The following is an 18,702-nucleotide window of genomic DNA, read 5'->3' as shown; positions in this document are numbered from 1 at the left end:
AAGTCCTAAGTGTGGTAAGTAGACGTATTTTGTTGCCTACCGTTATGGTACCGTTATGGTACCGTTATGATAATAGGTATAATAGTGAACACAATAACAACGTTGTTGCGAACCGCACGCAAACCTCGGAGGTTCGCATCAACAACGTACTCGTACTCGTATATCCTTAATAGGTATTAGGCAACGAATAGTTTACGAGTAGTGTTAGCAGTAGACTAGTTTTATTTACAGACTACCCATGGGTCTAACCTAGTCAACATCATACCAAAGGTAGGGACAGCTAAACTGCTCACCGATACAGATACCAGTGCAGTGAGTGTGATTACGCGGTGCTATAGCATTTTATGTGAAACGAGTATATCTTACTCCCTCACCCTTGCCACGGTTACACAAGTGTGAATGAGAAGAATAGTGTTACCCGGTAGCCGGTGGTGTTGGCGGTGTCTGCGGGCAGCGCGAGTAGGAACGGCAGCAGCAGCGCGCTCGACATGCGCCGCGGCCCGCCCATCTCCGCACACCATCCGCGCAACCCGCCTGAAAAAAAAAACATAATAATTACAGTAGGTACAAGTATAACAAATTAACTTAATGACGGTACGTAAATGCTTTCAATAATTGCTCCTACCTATTGAGCAGGCCCGGGCCAAACATACTGTATATCTAAATCTAAATCTACATATCTAAATCCAGTTAGACACTGTTAAACACACACTTGAAATTCCTGATGCGTGCCTAAATTGTATAATCCCCCTTCTCTCCCCCATGTCAACACTATTAAGAAAGGAGGAACTCTCGGTTGAGCAGCTAAAAGTAGTATACTATGCACTGGTGGAGTCTAGGCTGAGGTACGGCATAAAATTGTCGGGAAACAGCTTCAAATATAATATGAATAGAGCCATGGTAGTGCAAAAAAGAGCAATTCGGACAATAATGCGTATACCACAATGGACATCTTGTTGTGAGTACTTCTCAAGGTTAGGTATTTTACCAGCTTCTGCATTATACGTGCTCGTTTTATTGACTGACTTAGTAAAACACATGTCTAAATTTGAATCCTTAGAGGAACAGGAGTTGCGCTTTCAAACACGAACAAAAAACATTAAATACTCCTTCTGTCCTAAACTTCAAGTAGTTAGGCATAGTGTGAGGTATCAAGCGGTCAGAATATTTAACCAACTACCTGAAAACCTGAAAGTCATTACGGATCATAAAATATTTGGTAAGCATTTAAAAATGTTCCTGTTGAGGGGGTGCTTCTACAGCATTGATGAAATATTTACTTGTACAGATTAAGCTGATTTATTTATTATTTTATTTTATTTTTTGAATCTTAATTATTGACATGTTCCGCTTTATTTTAGAATTTAAAATTGCATGTATTAGTTTGTAACATTTTTCTAACACAATAATTTATTGTTAAAGAAATAAATGAAATGAAAATATTGCCATGTTGTCTGCGCCCCTACAGCCTTGGTTTTCTCCCGGGCCTTGTTGGTTGCCCACAGGATTTCCTGTATATGGCATGAAACGGGTAATCCTGTGGGCTATTTTACCACAGTGACACTGATAATTATGTGCCTATTTCGTTGATAAGTAACATTGTTACTCAGCGTCAGTATTTTCTTGTAGAACAGGCAATGCACGGCGAAGTGTCACTGTCTCGCGACAATTGTCGCTATTGTGAAATAAGCCAGGTACCTATCTAGGTATTTTATATCTGTCAAAATAATGTTAAAGTCTATTCTATTCTTAAGAGAAGAGAAACACCGACTGGTTAAACATTTGTTTGAGATGTTGTTGTTTCTTTGTAAGCATCAAAACATTCGAAACCTTTGCGAATTTCTTTGAACCTTATCTTGTCTTATTTACAGGATCAACAAATTTAATTGATTCAGAGTAAAAAACCTATTGTTTTGTAGGTACCTTTGTATTCCTTCTCTTATTAGATTGTCGAAAGTCGATCCGATTCAAACATTAGCTATGTGACTGTTTTTTCCATAGGTAAACGTTTTATAGAATAGAATAGAATAGAAATCATTTATTCGTGACAAGTGAAAACAGAAATTATTTACACAACACAAAAATATAGGTACATACATAATAATTGCCACGAAATGGTCCCCACTCAGCATGGTGTTAGCCTGTTTTTAAGACTACACACCGATTTGACACTGACAGATCAGTATTATATCAGTGTGTAGTCTTAAAAGCATTGCTCGAATCGGTCGGTAATGGCGAGCTTCATAAAAACAGTGCAAACAACGTAGTGATTGGATTGCGCAACTTTTATTACCCTAGGGCGGAAATTGTTCCTATAATCGAACTAAACCTGGAAACTCAATCAAAACCCCTAGTCGCTTTTCATTGCGTTTATATATTAAACACTGTTATATAAGTCTTAGTTATTGATCCTTTGGGCGGAATAGTATAAACGAACGGACTCTGGAAATATGATTGTGATTTCAGGCGACGCTTTATAAACATTAAATATGAATAAGTTACGCTCATTTAATCTACGTTAAGATCTACGTTAAGTTAGAAGAGCTGGACTACATATAGCTTATACCTACATTGTATATAACGAAACCTAATATACCTCATAATAACTCTACGTTAGTAGGACAAGTAGGTAATGTTATATCCTGTCCCTGCGTACCTACTTGTACAATTGAAAAATATATTTAGAAATAAAAGAAAATTCAAAATATCAAATGTCATTTGATATTTGCTAGTCGCTTTTCGGTGAAGGAAAACGTCGTGAGGAAACCGGACTAATTCCAATAAGGCCTAGTTACCCTTCGGGTTGGAAGGTCAGATGGCAGTCGCTTTCGTAAAACTAGTGCCTACGCCAAATCATGGGATTAGTTGTCAAAGCGGACCGCAGGCTCCCATGAGTCGTGGCAAATGCCGATAACGCAAGGAGGATGATGATGATGAAAAGAAAGTTCAAAATTCTAAATGGGAGGCAATCTTACAGTCATTCATTTTTTTTAAATGACCAGTTTTTAACCCCCGACGCAAAAACGAAGGGGTGTTATAAGTTTGACGTGTCTGTCTGTCTGTCTGTCCGTCTGTCTGTCTGTCTGTCTGTCTATCTGTCTGTCTGTTTGTCTGTCTGTGTGTGTGTCTGTCTGTGGCATCGTAGCTCCCGAACGGATGAGCCGATTTAGATTTAGTTTTTTTTGTCTGAAAGCTGAGTTAGTCGGGAGTGTTCTTAGCCATGTCTCATGAAAATCGGTCCACTATGTCGCGGTCGGGGGTTTTTTCAAAATTGTAATTTTTATCATTAGTATTAAACTAATTAAATGATAATTTTAGGTTACATATTGAAATTAAATGTTTGTAAGGATGTAGTGCGAAAAGTTTCATTCGTATTTTTCCGGAAACGTTCGTATTTGTCATGCTAGTTCAGACAGTGTCAGTAGTTCTTGTACTGAGACTGACTGAAATACCGACCGGACGACCGACCGACGACCGACGGATAGACGACCGGTCTGGCTCAGTCGGTGCTAAGCCGCGGTCCTGAATACCGGTAAGGGCATTTATTTGTGTGATGAGCACAGATATTTGTTCCTGAGTCATTGATGTTTTCTATGTATATAAGTATGTATTTATCTATTTAAGTATGTATATCGTCGCTTAGCACCCATAGTACAAGCTTTGGTTAGTTTGGGGCTAAGTTGATCTGTGTAAGGTGTCCCTAATATTTTTTTTTTTTTAAATAGCATGACGCTTTCGTACGTTTCCGTCAAAATACGAAGGAAAATCTTTTCATACTACATCTGTAGCAACATGCACGCATGTTAAGTTGCCTTAGTTGTCCATATATTTTCGTCTCTTTTCAAATCCATAGTAATATCTAGTCTAGTACAAATATAGTGAATGTGAAAATCCACTAATTCACTTGGCACGAACATCGCGCAACACCTAACTCCATCGAGGTATTGAAATTCCTACCTGTTATCATAAATTAAATATAACAAGATTATACCATCCCATACATTAAAATGCGACCGCCTAAGACCGCGCTTACACTCCACCACACATAGATGGCGCCACAAAAAAAATGTCTTGTAGCTTTCGATTATATTTGTAGATGGCGTTAAGTGTCACTTTTGACATAGATTTACGGCTCGGAATTGACACTTAATGCCAATCTACAAATAATCGGTGGCAACAAGGCATTTTTTTGTGGCGCCATCTATGTGTGGTGGAGTGTAAGCGCGTTCGTAGGCGGTCGCATTTTAATGTATGGGATGGTATGATCTTGTTATATTTAATTTATGCTGTTATGTATTAGAAATTCATATGTTGCCAAAGCGCCAGGTTATTTTTACTGAAACGTACATACATTAAATAATTCAGCGATGCCGTCTGCAATCATACTCAGGACCACCAGAAGAGCTGCTGCGCCGAACAACCGACGCAATTGCGAGGCTGAGCGCACTGAATATTGACATTTAGTTTAAATTTCAATTGTAATTTCATTTGTATTCTCTGACATTCATATAACTGCCTGTTTTTGTGTATGCCATACGATTAAATAAATCTTATACTTTTAAACGAGCAATTCTTGTATATTTATTTATTTATACCGACGATCTCGGATACCGCTCTAACGATTTCGCTGAAATTTGTTATATGGGGGTTTTCGGGGGTGAAAAATCGATCTAGCGTAGCCTTAGATCCCGGAAAACGCGAATTTTCGAGTTTTCATGAGTTTTTCTTTCGCGTTAGTAAACATAAAATATGGTCGTTAATTTCGGCGCGCGCGCATTGATTCCGCTTAGCTCAGTCGTACGAGATCGGTCTAATGTACGCAGATAGATCGTAGGTTTCGAATCCCGGCCAGAAATAAAGTTTTTGTTTTTTTTTTTTTGTTTTGTTTTTGTTTTATAAGAGTTTTTTTTTATCTAAAGACGTGATATATTAAAATAGAACCGAGCGAAGCTCGGTCGCCCAGATATTAGATTAAATATTTAAAACTATGACTAAAAATATGATTAATTGTTTATAAGATTAAATTTTGCTACAAACTTTAGTTCGTTTTCACATTATCCGATGCAACTGATCCAATTTTTCCCATGGTATACAATGTTTGCATTATTAATAAGAGTGTCCAGGGGGCCGATTTTTGAATCACACGGCGTTCGAATTCAGAAAATTGTCACCGAAATTGCCTACTATTTTCAGTGACAATTTTCTGAATTCGAACGCCGTGAGATTCAAAAATCGGCCCCCAGGTTATATAATTACATACATGGCACGCGTGTTCAGTAGATACACGTGGAACAACTTAGTAGTGTAATAATGGAAAAACCGGCCAAGAGCGTGTCGGGCGACGCTCAGTGTAGGGTTCCGTAGTTTTCCGTATTTTTCTCAAAAACTACTAAACCTATCAAGTTCAAAACAATTTTCCTAGAAAGTCTTTATAAATTTCTACTTTTGTGATTTTTTTCATATTTTTTAAACGTATGGTTCAAAAGTTAGAGGGGGGGGACGCACTTTTTTTCCTTTAGGAGCGATTATTTCCGAAAATATTAATATTATCAAAAAACGATCTTAGTAAACTCTTATTCATTTTTAAATACCTATCCAACAATATATCACACGTTGGGGTTGGAATGAAAAAAAAAATCCGCCCCCACTTTACATGTAGGGGGGGTACCCTAATAAAACATTTTTTTTTCATTTTTTATTTTTGCACTTTGTTGGCGTGATTGACATACATATTGGTACCAAATTTCAGCTTTCTGGTACTTACGGTTACTGAGATTATCCGCGGACGGACGGACGGACGGACGGACGGACGGACGGACGGACGGACGGACGGACGGACAGACAGACATGGCGAAACTATAAGGGTTCCTAGTTGACTACGGAACCCTAAAAATTGCCCCCAGTCGGGATTTGCCCCGCTGTACCTTACCTAATTTATATGTACATCAGCCTATTTAAAAATTCGCTTTTCTAAGTCCAAGAACGGCATTGAAAATCTTTGGCAAACTTAGTCTTAGAAAATCGGTCAGGATAGTGCACTTTTTAACCGCCGCCTCAAATCTCTCAAAAGAAGGTGGTTCTCTATGCGTCTGTATTTTTTTTTTAAATGTTTGTTCTTCGATATCTCCGTCGTTACTGGACCGATTTTGAAATTTTTTTTTTGATTGAATGTATATGCATACAGATTGGTCCCATTTTTCTCAGAACCCAGTCCTGATGATGGGATCCTGGAGAAATCGAGGGAACTCCTCAAATCTAAAAGGCATACATATGGCGATTTTTGTGTTTTTTAAGGAACAGCATGCAGTTACGTACAGAACAGTGACATTTGGTGCAGTGGAACTGCTGATGACGGTCAGAACGGAACTCCTCAAATCTGAACGGCACACTTATAGTGACTTTGGTATTTTTATAAGAACAGCATGCACTTACGTCCAAAACAGTGACATTTGGTGTAGTGGAACTCCTGATGATGGTCAGAACGGAACTCCTCAAATATGAACGGCACGCTTATAGTGACTTTGGTATTTTTATAAGAACAGCATGCACTTATGTCCAGAATAGTGACATTTGGTGCAGTGGAACTGCAGATTATGGTCAGAACCGAACTCCTCAAATTTGAAAGGCACACTTATAGTGACTTTGGTATTTTTATAAGAACAGCATGCATTTAAGTTCAGAACAGTAACATTTATTTAGTTATATTTGTTAAGCATATTGACTTTTCAAGTCGAATTTTGTCAAGCTTCGATTTCTTATACGCTGCATTACGCTGAGGCGGGACCATTTCGTGGTAAACAATTCTATCAATGTGTTTCTTTTTCTTTGTTTTTAATTATTATTTTTTCTTTTAACTTTTGAATGTGCTTGTATTGTTTTATATGTGTATGTTGTTTATCACGAATAAATGATTGGATTTGGATTTGGATTTGGATGACAATCGGATTCATGAGGAATTGAGGGAACATGGTGTTCGTGGATCTGGAAAAGGCATACGATAGAGTTCCTCGTAAGGTTCTGTGGTGGTGTATGAGAGAGAAGGGAGTGCCAGAGAAGTATGTGCGGCTTGTTCAGGCGATGTATGATAGAGCTAGTACTCACGTCAGGTCTGAAGCTGGAGTCACCGACAAGTTCAATGTGGCGGTAGGTCTACACCAGGGGTCGGCTTTAAGTCCTTATTTGTTCCTCCTGGTTATGGATGCTCTGACATCGGACATACAGGAGGAAGCACCCTGGTGTATGCTGTTCGCCGATGACATTGTTCTTGTTGGGGAAAATGCACTTGAGGTCCAGAGCAGACTGGGAAAATGGCAAGAAAGACTGGAAAGTGTGGGACTGAAAATCAGTAGAACCAAAACTGAACATATGTTCTGCGATTTCGGTGGTCTATCCAGTTTTTCCCCTATTGCCTTAGATGGTGTATACCTACCAGTCTGCTCCGACTTCCGGTACCTTGGGTCATTATTCCAAAATGACGGAAGCATCGACCGTGACGTGAAAAATAGAATAAATGCGGGATGGATGAAATGGCGACAGGTCTCAGGGACAACATGCGATCGACGGATGCCCCTTAAACTTAAGGGGAAAATCTACAAGACGATTGTGAGGCCTGTTGTATTGTATGGATCTGAATGCTGGGCGACAAAGGTGGAGGATGAAAGGAGAGTGCACGTAGCGGAAATGAGAATGTTGAGATGGATGTGTGGAGTGACCAGAATGGATCGGATCAGGAATGAGTATATTAGGGGAAGTTTGAAAGTTGCGCCTATAACGGAAAAGATGAGGAGTGGCAGGTTGGCGTGGTTCGGTCATGTAATGAGGAGGGATGAATGTCATATAGGCAAAAGAATGTTGGAGATGAAGGTTGATGGATGGAGAGGGAGGGGTAAACCCAAACAACGCTGGATGGATTGTGTGAAAGAGGATATGAGGAAGAAAGATGTGAGTGTTGAGATGACGAAAGATAGAGGAGAATGGAAGAGGAAGACGTGATGTACCGACCCCACATAACGTGGGATAAGGGTAGGAGGAAGAAGAAGAAGAGAAGAGGAATTGAGGAAACTCCTCAAACCTTAAAGGTATACGTATATTGATTTTTGTTGCCATCAAATAATTGAAGCATTAAAAGCAGTTTAAAAAAATACCTACACATTTCTACATAATCCAACATTCGCAAGTAGCTTTCATCAGAACCCCAAAGGTGCCGGTTTTTTTTTTAAAAATTATGTTTATAAATTTGACAAAGAACACATTTTCTGAATAAAAATGCACCGCAAACCTAACATTAAACCCACCTCGACTTACTTAATTACGAAAGTGCAATTATGAAACTCCATAAATCGCATAAGAGGCCAAGGCAGCTAACAAATCGCGGCAACTCAGCACATTAAACGTTTGCACTGAAGTGTACGTATCGCGTACCAAGTTCCACCGGGCAACGTTCCAACAAAGTTCAGTCCTGTATTCTCACTACCGAAGCGCTTGCGAATCCTTAGAAAAACCAGCATAAAATCACCTCTAGACCTGTACCCATTATAAGCAGTCAAAGAGCTTCCTTTAACTGGTTATGGTGATTATCTCTCAGGAGTTCAGGAAGTTTGCAATGATACTACAGTTCTACCGCTCCAGATACGTCCAAGCCACTGCTGTATAACTAAATGCATTGTTTCTACCATTTCCAGCCACAGATAGGCCCAGGTTTACTGATAAGAGTGCTTTCAGTACCCCCTGCTAGTAAGCTAGTCATTTTGTACCAACACCAACATTATATTTCACATGCAGATACAGAAAACTGTTAAGAGGCCTTATTCCTAAAGACGAGCGTTTTTTGCAAAATAGAACCTTTTTCATTCAAAATTATAAAGAAACTATAAATGATTATTAAAAAAATGATAATGTTCCTAAAAGTACATATCTTAAGCTAGAAAGTCAATTGGTACTACTTTAAAATATGTCTTTTTATACTTCCGAAAAATCAGTTTTTTCGGAAGACGTTTTCAAATTTCGTAGTGGAATAGCTCGTTTAGAATCGTGATTGTGCTGTTAAAAATGTTATTTGGGGTAATAAATGATCACAATCCTATTTGTTATATCCTGTACGAGTTAGCTAATACTTTGACATTTTAAGATTTACTTGAAATGGTGGATAAATAACCTTCCGTATCCTCCCCATTTTTTCGATAAAAAGAGGTTTACATTATGTATTTTTCCTGCGATTCCTGCATTTTTTGTAACTCTTAAATAATATTATCTTAAACTAGAACTTCTTATTGACCTATAAAAAAAAAATCATACATATAAGACATACCTTTCTGTCGATAGATATGTTTTTAAAACACCTAAAATTCGAATAAAAGACACTGTGCTAACGCGAGCCCGCTCAGTCTGCGCCGAGCGCTCGAAGACAACGGACCTGCGTTTGATCGTCCGGCGCACCTAGCTTTCGTAAGCAGCGCGATAGTTCCGAGAAGTGCCGTAAACTGCGACTAAACAAATCTTGATCCTTTTTACACCTTATGCAATTTTAGCATTCGACATGCTTTTCATATGATTTTGGATTTTAAGTTATACGTGAAGTTTGTTGAGAGTTTGAATTATTATTATATTTTGGGACCAGGATGAGGTTCTGGTTCTCATGATGATGGAGTCAGGCAGGAGATGTTCAACAGAACTGCTATTCTACTTATCATAACTCCACCATGTTTGGGCTCATTAGATTTGGGCTGATGAGCACCATCGATCTAGATGAGGTCCAAGGTCTCATGATGGAGTCAGGAGGTGGTCAACAGAACTGCTATTCTCCTCATCATAACCCCATCATATTTGGGCTCATTAGATTTGGGCTGACGAGCACCATCGAACTAGATGAGGTCCAAGGTCTCATGACGGGGTCAGGAGGTGGCCAACAGAACTGCTATTCTCCTCATCATAACCCCATCATGTTCGGGCTCATTAGATTTGGGCTGACGAGCACCATCGAACTAGATGAGGTCCAAGGTCTCATGATGGAGTCAGGAGGTGGTCAACAGAACTGCTATTCTCCTCATCATAACCCCATCATGTTTGGACTCATTAGATTTGGGCTGACGAGCACCATCGAACTAGATGAGGTCCAGGGTCTCATGATGGAGTCAGGAGGTGGTCAACAGAACTGCTATTCTACTTATCATAACTCCACCATGTTTGGGCTCATTAGATTTGGGCCGACGAGCACCATCGAACTAGATGAGGTCCAAGGTCTCATGATGGAGTCAGGAGGTGGTCAACAGAACTGCTATTCTCCTCATCATAACCCCATCATGTTTGGGCTCATTAGATTTGGGCCGACGAGCACCATCGAACTAGATGAGGTTCAAGGTCTCATGATGGAGTCAGGAAGTGGTCAACAGAACTGCTATTCTCCTCATCATAACCCCATCATGTTTGGGCTCACTAGATTTGGGCCGACGAGCACCATCGAACTAGATGAGGTCCAAGGTCTCATGATGGAGTCAGGAGGTGGTCAACAGAACTGCTATTCTCCTCATCATAACCACATCATGTTTGGGCTCATTAGATTTGGGCCGACAAGCACCATCGATCTAGACGAAGTCCAAGGTCTCATGATGGAGTCAGGAGGTGGTCAACAGAACTGCTATTCTCCTCATCATAACCCCATCATGTTTGGGCTCATTAGATTTGGGCCGACGAGCACCATCGAACTAGATGAGGTCCAAGGTCTCATGATGGAGTCAGGAGGTGGTCAACAGAACTGCTATTCTCCTCATCATAACCCCATCATGTTTGGGCTCATTAGATTTGGGCTGACGAGCACCATCGATCTAGACGAAGTCCAAGGTCTCATGATGGAGTCAGGAGGTGGTCAACAGAACTGCTATTCTCCTCATTATAACCCCATCATGTTTGGGCTCATTAGATTTGGGCCGACGAGCACCATCGAACTAGATGAGGTCCAAGGTCTCATGATGGAGTAAGGAGGTGGTCAACAGAACTGCTATTCTATTCATAAGACTGCTTGCACTTACATTGACATTATACTTTACATAATGCTATTAAACCTAATGAAGCGTTGTTTTATTACCTAAATCTCAAAACCCTCTAAATAAAATATGTATAGTAAGGAAGGAGCAAAAATTTAACCGCAGGCTTTCCAAACCGACGATGTTTGATCAGCTACTTTTAGAACGAACATGTACATAATTTGATTTTCACCCTTTCAAATGTTTCTAAGACGCAATGTTTTGCACAGGTCACGTCATGCACAGTTAAACTGTGGAATGAATTGTTGCCAGCGGTATTTCCGGACCGATGCGACCTTCAAACCTTCAAGAAAAGAACGTACATCCATCTTAAAGGCCGGCAACGCACCAACACTTCTGGTGCTTCGGGTGTCCATAGCCGGCAGTGATCGCTTACCATCAGGCAACTTGTCTGCTCGTTTGCCTCCTATCCCATAAAAAAAACGTTTAATAATTTTTAAGAAAAAAAAACCGCCGCCTTTTGGGTTCTGATGAAAGCTACTTGCGAATGTTGGATTATGTACAAATACATACATACAATCACGCCTGTATCCCATAAAGGGGTAGGCAGAGCACATGTAGAAATGTGTAGGTATTTTTTAAAACTGCTTTTAATGCTTTAATTATTAATTTTTTTAAATCGGTCCAGTAACGACGGAGATATCGAGGAACAAACAAAAAAAAAAAAACGAATTGAGAACCGTCCTTCCTTGAGAGATTTGAGGCGATGGTTAAAAAGTGACACAACATCATGAGCAGTTCCACTGCACCAAATGTCACTATTCTGGACGTAAGTGCATGCTGTTCTTATAAAAATATGAAAGTCACTATAACTGTGCCGTTTAGATTTAGGGAGTTCCGGTCTGACCATCATCAACAGTTCCACTGCACCAAATGTCATTGTTCCGTACGTAAATGCATGCTATTCATATAAAAACACAAAAATCGCTGTATGTATGCCTTTCAGACTTGAGGAGTTCCCTGGATTTCTCCAGGATCCCATCATCAGAACTGGGTTCTGATAAAAATGGGACCAATCACTATGCATATACATTCAATAAAAAAACAGAAATCACTATTAAACTATTCTCTAATTTCAAGTTCCTAACTAAAATTTTCCTAATAAAAAAAAACAAATTGATCCCGATACAAACTTTCACCCCCTTTTTCCCTCTACTAGGGGTGTAAATTTTCATAATCGATTCTTATCTCTTCGAAATTTTGTTAATGCAATCTATACAAATTTCGACTTTCTAGCTTTCGTAGTTTCGGCTCAGCGGTGTTGGTTGTTGAATCAATCAATTAGGAAACCTGTATTTATATATGTATATGTAGACTACTATACTTTTACTACATTCATACACCTTATTTACTACTACCATACCATGAACAGGAAATTCCCCGTATAAAATTGAAAATTATGTTATTACCAATTTAATTCAAAACTATCAAGATTATTTGTGTCGGCGTTGAAACGCGCGTTGAGTTGCAGGTGCTCGCGTACCGAGCGCCAACGCCATCTATCGATGGCCGTTTCGTGAAATTGATGAGCGCTCTAAGGAATAAGGAGTCTTAATCAATCGATGGAGACTGACTAAGATATTCAACAGATGGAGCTAGCGTTTCTAGTCTTACTAATAACAAAAAACTGTAAGGAATTAATGTACTCGTAGTCCAAAAGGATTTCCAGTGGATGAATTACGAGTACCTACCTACCTAACACAACTTTCAAAATTCAGGAGCGGATTTAGTCATATTTCGTTGAGCCGCCGTATTTCAAAACTGCCCAGGCCCCGTAGCCGAATGGCATTTCTGCGAAGCGAAACGCCACCGAAATGTAGTCTGGCTCTGTCGCGCTAATATGCAAGACCGATAGAGAGAAACGAAAGAGATATTATATATTATCGTGAGCGTTTGTGCATTCGGCTACACACACTTTTAACAATATCTTCTTCTTTGTCGTATCCTCATGGCTGAGGGACGTGACGAATGTGGACACTCTTCACCAGTTGTCTCCACACCACTCGATCCTGGGCCCGGTGCATGCTAGCCTGCAAAGTGGTCTTTGTCACAGACGTTATTCTGGCTGCCCAACGTGTGCCCATGCTTCCACTTCTTCGCTTCCTTACCAATCTTACCATGCGCCCCGTGATTGTGAGCTTTTCTAGACTATCTGGTGCGGTCCTGCTCAGATGGCCGAAGAAACCCAGCACACGTTGTGTGCAAATAACAATATAGCTACTCAGATATCCAGTGACAGATGACAGATACTGAATATTTATAAAATTCTTCTTTCAACTAGGTATTTATTTCTGGTTCAGATTTAATTCTGATCAAGCACGTCACGTAGCGAGACTCCTATAGAAATAGATGTTAATAAATCAATAAATAATGAAGATTTTTTTTTTATGATTGCTAGAAAATCTCTCAAAGGAATTCCCATCAATTATCGAACGGTAGGTAAATTGATAAGGAAATAAAAGGAAGAATTTCTCATTTCTCTTCGTTTGTTTTCGTTCTTCTTAAGATGTGTCAATTTTAAGTCAGGATAATGAAATAAAATGGGCCTTGGGATATTTATAGAGAGCGGTTTCAATATAAAATAATAGATGAAAGTGAAAATATTGTTGTTAAGGTAAGGTTCTAATTTTAACGTAGAGTACATTGTGCCTCACATATACACTCATTATGTAGCTATGGGTGTATTTCTTGGTTAGTGGATAACTTGTAGGTACAATAAAATGCCCTTTTACGTGAAATTACAAACGGGCCATAATTGAAAATTTACTGCTCGAATTAAATGTTCATTCAGTTCAAAACATGCATTAATGATAATAAATTAATTTCCACCACACCAACTTTCCTTGCTATTCGAAAACAGATAGCAAAATTGAATTTTATCCACAATTTAAATGGTGATGGATTTCATTTATTTTGATGTTTTATAGTGAGTATTTTGTTGGTGTTGGTGTGGTGAAAAATTTTGTGTTTCACTCGGTGGCAAAGTTTGTTTAACCTTCGTGCCTTGATACCCTCGCAACGCTCAAGATTCCACTTTTTGAACCACTCGCTACGCTCGCGGTTCAATATTGGAATCTTTCGCTTGCTCGGGCTTCAATATTGGCACGTGCGGTTAAACAACTACTTTGCCCCCTTGTAAAACAAATAACTATTAACTACCTACTGTTTGAACAGTTTTGTATTAACTATAGTTATACTCTTTACACCGTTTTCACAAAATTATACAAATTATTCATAAATCGAAAAACATGAACATAAATTTCGCTGTTCAATAGGACATGTCAATCGCAGCAATGAGTGAATGAATGTACTGAACGTTAAATATTTCAGCTCCATTATCTGAAATTGACATTAAATCCGGAAATCAGACATCCGTAAATTCATTGAATCACAATGTAATTATCGGGCCTTTAATTACAAAGCACCAACATTATTTCCTGCCTGCTGTAATGAATGTGCTGGGTTTAATGATGTAAATATTCTACGAATTTGTAGGACGTTGCCCTTTGCCTTTTTTTTTATCGAAAATGAAAAAAAAAAGCGCTGTAAAGTAAGACGTAATTTCAACATTGTGGAATAGTCCCGCTAAGGCTTTTCATTTTCCTATGTAAAAATGTGACAACGAGGGAAGAGGTCTTACAATTAGGGCTGCATTCATGAATTTCGCCAAACCCGGACAAAGATACAAAAAAACCCGGACATTTGGCGTAAATCGCATTTTTTCCCCGGAGGAGTCCGAAAATAATATTTAAAAAACTAGACTTTTAATTTTCATCCATTTATTTTTTTAATTTCACACAATGTGTTATTTGCAATAAACAATTAACAAAAACAAAACAATTTTTCTTGCAAAAAAATAAAATTTGTCTCTTTTTAGGGTTACGTACCACAAAGGTACAAAAGGAACCCTTATGGTGCAACTCTGTCCGTCTGTCACATTTCTAAATATCTTGAGAACTACTTATGCTATCGATTTAAAATTTGGAGTAGTTATGAACATTGTTAACCGCTATAAATTGAAAGTATTATTTTATTTTATTTATCAATATTAGGGGAGGCAAACTGTAAATTTCAAGTTACTAGGTCAAGTGGGGTATCGTTACTCAAAACGAGCTCAAATCAAAACTATAATTTTTATAATTTTTTGCTTGAAGAAAAAAAATTTTTTTGAAAGGAAACGTAAAAAAAAAAAATCCCCCGTCCCTTATTTCCAGCCATAAAATTTTATGGCTTTATGCTAAATATTACAGGAAAAATAAAATCGTGTCTCTATCTTGGAAACTTTATTTTTATTTGACAAAAAACTTTTCAGATTTCAACTTTCATTTTTACCACTCTTGCGGATGTAGGGGAGAGCGGGGTTCAACGTGCCGATTTTAAGAAAACGAGACATATTTCGATTTAAACTGAAAGATATACTTATACTATGTAACGTAGATCATGTAAAATTTTATGTAGTTTTTGTACCCATATGCTATTTTTAGGAAAATTTCATACAAATTATTTTATGGCCAATTTTATACGAAAAGTCAGAGGAGCACAATTTACCCCATCGTGGGGCGACTTGTGCCGGTAGTGGGGCAAGTTGTGCCGCTTCTCCTTAAAGTATGTAAAAACCGATAAATCCGTGTGCAAAGGAACAAAACAAAACAATAACTCGGAAATACAATTTAATCATCAACATGGTAACAGTCTTATAGCTTAAATTAGCATCTTATCTTGACTTTTGTACTTTATAATGAGATCAATCAGTTACATATCTATTTGACTCAATAATAAAACATAAAACTTAATACTATGTATCTACTTTTATATCTACTTTAACAAAACAAGCATTTTTTTTGTTTTTAGATAAATATTTATCACAAACAATTCAGTTTTAAGTGAAAATCAACAAATAAACATTTTTTTTACCATTAATCAGTCAGAGTCAGAGTAGTCTGAAAAGCAATTTGGGCAAGTATAAGTCATATGAAGCTAATTCTGCCTCCTCTTCAGCATTAAACACCAACTTACGGGTGTACCCCACTGCAGGTGTTTCCCCAAGCTGTAATTTCTTTACATATCTTTGTAAAGTGGTATGACATATTTCCAGCTCACGGGCTACTGTCTTTAATTTTCTGCCGTCTTTTATAACTGCTTCAGCGGCTTTTTGAAGTAATTGCCGGGAAGTGGTACCCCTGTTAGTCTTCTTTTTGTAAACTCTCATCCTGACAACAATATAGATAATGATCAGAACTATACGGGGTTAGTTGTGCCGTAAACGGGGTTCGTCGTGCCGCGGCACAATGAGCCCCGGGTTATCGGCACTTTGAGCCCCTTTGGCAATACAATTAAGTATCATCAGATTTTTAGAAACACGTTGAGCACATCGTTATTATACACAAAACTCAAGCTGCTTAAATAAATCATTAACACTCTAAATAAGCGTTTGAAATAATAACTCGCAAAATGTAAAAAATAGACCAAAAAGTAAAAACACAAAAATATTTACTTACGTGACATCGAAACAGCTTGTGGCAGCGAGCTACTCAGAGCGCGGCGCTGACGCAACTAAGATGGCCGCCGACTGTGCGCGGCGGTAAAACATTTCAGGACGAAGCAACAAAATGTATCTATCTCTTTTACTCTCGGAGATATTGCCATCGGCACAACCTACCCGCGGCACGTTCAACCCCGCGTTCCCCTATATCGTATTTTAAAATTATACCACATTTTACGTAAAACATTATCTTTCAATTCATATTGTTCATATTATGGGCTTCATAGTATAATTTATACTTACTTAGGTATCACGTTGCAAGCGGCGCAACTCCGTAAAGCAATCTAATGCAATATTTTTTTAATTCCAGGTACTTATAGATTTTTGTGCTTTTTCAGATTTTTAACCGCCACACCCAAATTTCAAGGAAGGTGGTTCTCAATTCGTCTGTATTTTTTTTATTTTTTTTTATGTTTGTTCCACGATATCTCTGTTGTTACTGGACCGATTTCGAAAAATTCTTTTTTGATCGAATGTATATGCATACAGATTAGTCCCATTTTTATTAGAACCCAGTTCTGATCATGGGATCCTGGAGAAGTCGAGGGAACTCCTCAAATATGAAAGGCATACATATGGTGATTTTTGTGTTTTAAATGAACAGCATGCATTTACGTACGTAACAGTGACATTTGGTGTAGTGGAACTGCTGCTGATGATGGTCAGAACGGAACTCCTCAAATCTGAACGGCACACTTATAGTGACTTTGGTATTTTTATAATAACAGCATGCATTTAAGTTCAGAATAGTGACATTTAGGAGATTTGTTATGCTTACATATTGAGTTTTCAAGTCAAATTCTGTCAAGCTCGATTTCTTATAATATGTAATCGGATATCAGATTCATGAGGAATTGAGGAAACTCCTACCTTAACAGTATACGTATATTCATTAAATTTGTGTGTCCATCAAATAATCAAAGATTTATATTCAAAGCAGTTTTAAAAATTACCTACACATTAATACAAAAGCGGCGGTTTTTTTTTCTTAAAAATTATTTGTTGCATTTTTTTATTTTTTTACTTTTTTAGTTCACGTTAGCGTATACGTACAGTCAACCAATTAGAACCCTAGGCCACTATGCCAAAATGAGAAGCAGTAAGAGATTTCTTACAATCTGATGTACAACGTCACTATGACATGGTTCGACAGTGGCCTAAGGTTCCAATTGGTTAACTGTACCTACACTGACATCAGTGTTGACACTGTCAGTGACCCGTGGTAAGGGTTCCTGATTAAAAAAATCAACTTATTCAACGTTAATAAAAATCCAATGGGTTTGAAACGTCGGAATGTATTGTAAATTTATTACTGGTACGCGATATAATCTTTTTCCATAGTTTTATTTAATTCGAAATTTACTTGAGTAAAGTCTGAATATAATAATAATTTCCTACGCTATATATATTTAACGTTTCAGAATACCTTCTGCGCCGGTAACAAACGCTTCTGAAAACAATGGATCTTTTAGATGCCAAAGGGCGTTTATTGGAAATGGCAGAGCTGCCGCTCTATTTATGTCCGTGGTCGGTTGATTTATTGAAATTCTACGGAGAATGAAACTTAAATTACTAGTTTTAATAGCAACTTTACGGTTTCTGATGAAAAGAAGCCTGTGCTGTGTTTGGAAGTCATTTCACATTCACTATATATTATATACTATATGTATAATTATATAATATATTATTTAATGTCGTGTAGAGTAATTTAAAAAAAGCTGTTTATTTCAAAAGTAGGTAGGTATTATTTGATACACGAATTAAATCTTCAGAATCTGCTTAATCGTGTTCATATAATGCCAAGGAGACAACATGTCTAATGTTTTTTTTATGATTTATCAAATTCAGTTGGAAGTGGAAGACCTAGGCGAACTTGTATGAGAAACGTTATGAAAGTGTGTGAAGCGAAAGTGGTTTGTCAGGATCGTAGTAAATGGAAACGCGTGATCTCTGCCTACCCCTCTGGGAAACAGGCGTGATTGTATGTATGTATGTTATCAAATTCAAATTATTCTAGCGGTCTGACTGAACGCAGATCTACAAATGCCACAGCCCATAAAGCAGAGACGGATCTCATTTCTTTGATATCTCGATCGGATATGATTTTTCACTGATCTGCAG

At 38.1% G+C, this 18,702-nt stretch overlaps 1 protein-coding gene across 1 annotated transcript in view; it reads right to left on the bottom strand.

The window, feature by feature from the left end:
• LOC125231071 (probable G-protein coupled receptor CG31760) overlaps window positions 1–18,702 on the bottom strand; it is a 197,663-nt gene that overhangs the window by 40,046 nt on the left and 138,915 nt on the right. Inside the window, exon 3 of the mRNA XM_048136416.1 lies at window positions 419–534. Coding sequence (XP_047992373.1) covers window positions 419–508 — 90 coding nt within the window. The 5' untranslated portion in view covers window positions 509–534. The remainder of the gene's footprint in view (window positions 1–418; window positions 535–18,702) is intronic.

The sequence above is a fragment of the Leguminivora glycinivorella genome, chromosome 11 (genome assembly GCF_023078275.1).
Source record: "Leguminivora glycinivorella isolate SPB_JAAS2020 chromosome 11, LegGlyc_1.1, whole genome shotgun sequence".
NCBI classification, from domain to species: domain Eukaryota; kingdom Metazoa; phylum Arthropoda; class Insecta; order Lepidoptera; family Tortricidae; genus Leguminivora; species Leguminivora glycinivorella.
This window is presented reverse-complemented; position numbering and strand designations above follow the sequence as displayed.